The sequence below is a fragment of the Culex quinquefasciatus genome, chromosome 3, assembly GCF_015732765.1.
Source record: "Culex quinquefasciatus strain JHB chromosome 3, VPISU_Cqui_1.0_pri_paternal, whole genome shotgun sequence".
Classification (NCBI taxonomy): domain Eukaryota; kingdom Metazoa; phylum Arthropoda; class Insecta; order Diptera; family Culicidae; genus Culex; species Culex quinquefasciatus.
In genome coordinates this window covers 184,679,855-184,686,665 of record NC_051863.1, presented here as the reverse complement: position 1 = coordinate 184,686,665, position 6,811 = coordinate 184,679,855, and the positions used below count along the sequence as shown (strand labels likewise).

Below are 6,811 nucleotides of genomic sequence, written 5' to 3'. Positions count from 1 at the left end.
ACAAATTGAGTTTAGTTGAACAAAATATTACAAAATTATTCACAAGATTAGTTTCTCGATACACCTTCTTATCCGATGAATTCGTTAGTCATTTTGATTATTTCATTCTGATACTTCCTCTCCTCGATTATCCCTTCGATATCGGCACAGATAATTTATTTTAAGTTGTGTTTTTCTCAACTTAGACCATCCCTAGATCCATCCGTTTTGCTTTTAAATGAATGAAAAATAGTTTCAAAAAGTTAAGCAAAGAAGAATTTAAAAAATACAACAACTTAAACATGTTTTTGTTGGCCTTAGCCTAGCTTAATTTTTACTATGAACAATTGTCGATACAGTTGATCATTTTTAATTAAAATTTATTTTTTTTACAGCGATACATCCTTGTTTTTAAAATGTGTTTTTTTCAGGTGTGCATAAAGCATGTTTACTCAATTAAAAGGCGAACGGGGTCACTTTATAGTTTGACACCCCTTTTACACGTTTGTTTACACCGTTTGTTTTGATAGCCTTCGTGAGTGCCGTGTAAAAAGTGACAGTTCGTCACTTTTTATTTTGACTGTATAATAAACCAACGGGGTACAAACTAAAAAAGTGTCAAACGAAAAAGTGACCAATCACCGGGGGTTGATTGTACTACACGTTCATGAGTAAAACGCCTTTGATTTGTCATTTAATTTTTGAAAGAACTTTGAAAAAAGACGAATATTTGTTGTTAATGGTTCGTTTATCTGCTTTATCTGAAGTATCAAACACAACAGCGGAAATGTTGTTAAAACAATTCGATTTGTTTTGCTGCACTCATAAATTAAAAACATAAAAAATCGTAAGTGTTTTGAATCAAATAAATTGCAATGTTTCATCACGTGCGAGATCACGTGTTTCCATGCGCTATAATGGAGACGCTTTGTATTTGGTATAATGTTTCAAATTAATTTCGCACTGCATACTGTTATCTTGACTGATAAGGTAGCTGGTAGTCATATAGAAAGCTTATCAACGTGTAGGATATGCAGCATTACTACAGTTTATCGTTAATCAATCACCGCCAACGGCCGTTACTGTCACCCGGCGCTGTCAGATTCAAACTTGCGCTAAAAGCTGTCAATGGGGCGGGTGTGTCAAAGCGAGAACGCAACAGCCGAAAACGGAAATACCTCTCACCACGAAGCCCAACGTGCGCGCCATCTAAGTTGCAGTCGCGCCCCGCCTAGTCCGGTCCAATCCCGGTACGAAGCCGGTCCGAACCGCAGTACGGCCTGCCTCACTGTACCTGGTTTGTGCTATTTTTGCGCCCTCTACGGTTATGTACTTTTTTGTTTTTGCAATCCCCTGTCTCTGTCTCTCCCCTTCACCATTTACCGTTGGTTTATGTAAAGGTGGATCTGTTATGTAATCAAAGCTGTTCGCGGAGGGAGGGGTTGGCGGGAGGAGGATAAGAACGTTAGATAAAAAAGTAATCGTGGATACATGGGCAACATAATGGGCAACTTGGAAATCAACAGCAGAAAATGAGCTCATAAAGCGAGCTTTGATTAAACAGACTTTCCTCGAGCTTCAGTGAAGCTTTTTCAACCTGGGTTTTATCAATTTCTCGAGAAATCTTATCATTAATGTTTCGTCAAATAGCTTAAGTTTTGATTTCTTTTTTTTTAAGTCTGAAAAAAAAACATTAAATGAGAGTTTTTTTAATAGGTCCTATAAACATATGAAACACAGCTTGTAGGACCTTTTTATAAAAGCAAAACTTCATTAAACGCAATAAATCAGGGCAATAACATAATACCTGGAGCAACATTTGAAAGGGGAGGTACGGCATTGCTCTTACGGCCTTTCATTACATGCGTTTAAATGTGACGAAAGGCCGTAAGAACAATGTCGTACCGCCCCTTACAAATATTGCTCCAGATACTACACCTTCATTATACACTCAAACCCCGGTGGTTTGACACCAACTGTTGTCAAACGAACGGGGTCACTTTTTAGATTGACACCCCTTTTGCACGGAGTTCACACACACTACCAAACGTTTGTTTTGATAGTGTTCGTGACCGCCTTGTAAAAAGTGACAGTTCGTCACTTTTTTAGTTTGACTTTGACCTACCAACTAAAAAAGTGTCAAACGAAAAAATTACCAACCACGGGGGGTTGGGTGTATCTTGTTTGAAAGCGACTGAAAATTACAAACGAGCAAATAATTTGTATTCGTTTCAACATACTGAAAATCCTTGATTGAGTCCTAAAAAAGCCTTAAATTGCTGATTTTATTGTCACAACGATAAAGTATATTTTTCTGAGCACAATAACCCTTTGTACGAGCGCAAAGGATTTAAAATAGATTTTTAAATCAGTTTTAAAAAATAACTTCACGGCCCTTCTTGACAGGCGTTCTTTTATTACGTAACGCAGTTGGAAGGAGGGGGGAGGGTCCTAGGTTGTGTTACGCCTTAGACAAAAAAAAATGTATGGAAATTTTGTTACGAGGGAGGGAGGGCTTCCAAAAAATGCCTTAATAATAATTATTTAATTTCAGGAATTTTGTTTGCTAGAATTCCGAAATTTAGGAATTGCAAAATAGAAAAACGCAAAAAAAATATCTAGAATACAAAAATAAAAAAATAATTTTTAGAAAAAAATGGTAAAATACAATTTGTGAAATCTAAAAAAAAATTAAACAAAAAACAAGAATTCTAACATTTCAAAATAAAAAAAAACTGAAATTGAGAAGTTAAAACAAAACAGAATATTCACAAAAAAAATAAATTTCATAATTAAAAAAATCATGTATTCAAGAAAAATAAATAATTTAAAATAACAAAAATAAAAAAATATCTAGAATACAAAAATAAAAAAAAATAATTTTTAGAAAAAAATGGTAAAATACAATTTGTGAAATCTAAAAAAAAATAAACAAAAAACAAGAATTCTAACATTTCAAAATAAAAAAAAACTGAAATTGAGAAGGTAAAAACAAAACAGAATATTCACAAAAAAAAATTCAATAATTTAAAAAATCATGAATTCAAGAAAAATAAATAATTTAAATTCGCAATTCGCAATTCGCAATTTTCAGTGTAAGAACGGGCCTTGACCGATCTTATGCACTAGGTTCCCGACGAACACGCACTGCCCTTACACCTACATCTCACCCTTGCTCTGAGTCAGTACGAGCAGCACGCTAGAACACGCTTTGAGTGTTCGTGCCAGGCATGCACACCTTCTTTTCCGGTTACGCATTTTAACTCGGCCGGGGGTGGTACATTACGTAGGGTTTGATGTAAGTATAAGCGCCTAACCATTTAAAGTGTGCCTAACAACTTTCATTAAAGCAAAGACTGTTTATTTTTTAGTTTGAATTCAAAAACTAATTGTTATTTACTGTGTATTGTTTTCTCCTGAAATCTTTCCTAGTGTTGAGTCGTGTTTATATGTTGGTATTTCTTTTGTCGCGGTGTTTTGTTACAATTTTTGGTCCTAAGCATTTTATAAAAGTTTTTCAAAAGTACAATAGTAATATTTGTGTTAATTCTTTGATCATTCCAAAAATTGAGTAAGGGCTCGAACCTCATTTGGTTGAAGAAAAGGGTGAAGATTGAAAACAATGGACAGTGAAAGAAATATACTATGTGAAGAATCAATAGTAAAAGAAAGATAGTAATTTATTAAGTAGATAATGAAATTAACAATAGTTAATAGCAAGAGGTAACAATGTGGTTAAGGTGTTAAGTGCAATTTATAGGGCAGATGAAAAATTATTCAAATAGATAAATAAAGATAAACAAAATTGACATCGCTGCCAAATTAAGGAAAAACAGACAGTTTGTTACAGCAGCATCAATTGGTAAAATAGAGTGGAAAAGCGTTGAGAAATAAGAGAATCAAATGAGTAAAATCGAAATCAAATGGAGTAAACAGAAGTTAACAGAAGCCGCGTTAGAAAATCAGTGAAACAAAATAAACAGAAGATAGGTGGTAGATGAAATAGAATGAAGAGAAACCCCGTTGTGCGATGTTTCAGGTACATCCACAGCAGTTGACTCAACATACTGCGAATCAAAACAATACCGTCTACAATCACAAATTACATCCCTTTCCCACATTGTCGCGCCCCTTTCTTTTAGCCGTCTCGACTTTGACCCGCGGTGGTCAAGGTTTACGATCCGTTTCCACAGGCCACCAGCTAGGTCATCATGAAAACCAAGCCAACGTGGAGGTAAGAAAATAGGACACTTGCAAGGAACCAGAGCTATACTGTCTTGATCAAGAAATGATCTAACAGGACTACGGGCGTAGTCAGTGACGCTCCTTCCAGGATGTTCCTCGCCTGAGCGTCAACTGAAGAGGTATCATCAGAATCATTCGCACTTGGCCTGCAAGAAAAATAAATAATTTAAAATAACAAAAATAAAAAAATCTTCAAACTAAAGATTAATTACTTTTTTTTTATTTTATAAAATTTACCATTTTTTAGTTTTAGTAAGGCCGTTGCAAATATTTTTCTATTTAAAATCTAGTTCAAAATGCATTTTACAGGCGTAAAGTTGCTTTCCAATAATTAGTTTTGAAAATATGGTATTGACGGATTTTTTTTTTTCTCAAAAAAAAACTTTTCATGGGACTGTACATTGGTATTTTATGAAAATTTAAAAAGTTTTCAAAGGAGTTCAAACATGCTAAATATCTAGAGTTTTTTTTTAAAAGGTCCTATAAACCAATAACATAAGTTTTGAAAAATGCAACGGCCTAATAAAAAAATCAAAAATTCAAAATACAAATATAAAAAACTTCAAACATACAAGAATCAGAAAATTAAAACTTACAAATTGTTAAATAAAAAAAGAATTCAAAATTCAATTGAAATAAAAAAAAAATGGAACTGAGAAATTAAATAATAATTATTATTATAATATTAAATAATAATAATATTTAAAAACTGAAAACTCAAAAAAAAACTAACACTAATTTAAAATTTAATGAAAAAAATAAACATTCAAAAAAATCTAAAATTAAAAAATTGAAAATACCATTGTTCATAAAATTAAAAAAATATATAAAAATCGCAGAGTTTAAAAAAACCTAAATTCGAGATCAATCTAGAAAAATCTGAAAAATTGATCCTGAAATTTTAGGTTTTTTTTATTTTTGAATTTTATCTTATTTTTAATTTTGAAATTAAGTACAGTCCAGACTCGATTTTCCGAAGCACTTGGCAAAATTTCCCTTCGGATAATTAAAACTTCGGATAATCGAATCTCGAAAAGAATTTTTTTTTCGCTGTTATGTTTTTGATTGTTGAGCTTAAGTATGAACCCTAAACTACTCTAAAGTGAACTATAATTTTTAAATCCAAGATGGCGGCCAAAATGGCGGCAATGAAATATTGAAAATGTATTTTTCAATTTTATAGGCATTCAACCCATTCAACCGTTCAAATTTGACTAAAATGGGGTCGCAGAACTTGAATTTGATGTTTAGAGTAAGAGAATACAAAAAACACGAAAAAAATATTATTTTTTTGTTCGTGATTCGATTATCCGAAGTCCCATACAAACCTTCGGATAATCGAGTCTAAACTGTAATTTAAAATTGTATTTTTATGTATTTTCATATTTGGAAATGTTTGAAAATCGACCGCGATCTTTCCAAGTTTCGTTCTTAGCTTCATGATAAAAAGTTGAATGGAGTTTCTCAATCTTAATCAAAGTATTTATAAAAATGACTTAGTGAAATGTTATAGTTCTCAGTTTAGTATCGTCAATTTGGACAAATTGTTAAAAAATAGCTTAAAACTACTCATCCTCTTCCTCCTCCTCCTCGTCATCGTCAAACGAGAGCTTACTTTTGGCTTCCTTTTCCTTCTTCTTCTTCGCCTTCCGGTCCAGCACCTGGACGTCGTCCAAGCTTGCGCCGGCTTTGCCCTTTTTCGACTTGAACACAATCTTCTGGTTCAGGTCGGCCGGTTTCTCCTCCTCTTCTACAAGGTTGAAATAAAAATTGGCTTCCTACTTACTATACAAGAGATTTGTCTTGCCACTTACCTTTCTGCGCCACGGCCGCTTGTTCCGCCGTCAGATCACCTTCTTTGACGACCACGATTTGCGGTTTCTCGTCCTCGCGATCTTCCCGTTCGTCGTCGTCGGAGTCCTCCAGGTTTTGTACCCGTTGACGCTGAGAAATTAAGTTTAGTTAGTGTTACTTTTTTAAGGTATAATCCAACCTTACCTTTGCATCCACCGTTGGTCCTTCCCGGTAGCCGATTTGGGCCTTCATCGCTTTCAGAAAGTCCGGCTCGTCCGGCTTGATGAAGGCCACGTTTCGCTTGCCTCTGCCGCCCCCGCGACCGGACATTGTTGGGCGTGAAAAATTACTAAAACTTGTCGTTGCAGTTTCGCGCCGCAAATCGACGCCCGAAATTTTATTTACTATCGCGCGGAGAATGACAATCAGCTGGCGAGTTGTTTGTCAACAACTTTTCATTCATGAAGCGCGATGTCACGCACACACCGATGGGTTTGCGGCTACCCAGTCACGAAATATTCTAGCAGAGTTGGTTCTGTCAGAATCCTACTAGAACGGTGGAACATTTCTGCTAGAATGCTCTGAGAATATCCAGCTCTCTAAGAATTCTGCTAGAATCTTTCTAGAACGTCGTGACTGGGTAGGGATGTCACAGGGTTTTTTTCTGTATCGATTGGGAGATGTCTGTAAGAGATGAGTTAAAATTCTAGAGTACTTTTTCAAAAGGTCCTATGCGCCAAAAGTAAACAAACTGAGTTATACAATGCATGACGTTCTGCATATCCGAAACTAC

At 34.7% G+C, this 6,811-nt stretch overlaps 1 protein-coding gene across 1 annotated transcript; it reads right to left on the bottom strand.

The window, feature by feature from the left end:
* Window positions 1-5,712: 5,712 nt before the first annotated feature.
* LOC119769734 (uncharacterized protein KIAA1143 homolog) lies at window positions 5,713-6,455 on the bottom strand. The gene is made up of 3 exons (XM_038263221.1): window positions 6,223-6,455; window positions 6,039-6,168; window positions 5,713-5,974 (listed from the first exon to the last, which is right to left on the bottom strand). Exons 1-3 carry the CDS (start codon window positions 6,346-6,348, stop codon window positions 5,790-5,792), a joined length of 441 nt encoding a protein of 146 aa, XP_038119149.1. The 5' UTR covers window positions 6,349-6,455; the 3' UTR covers window positions 5,713-5,789.
* Between the last annotated feature and the right edge of the window lie 356 nt (window positions 6,456-6,811).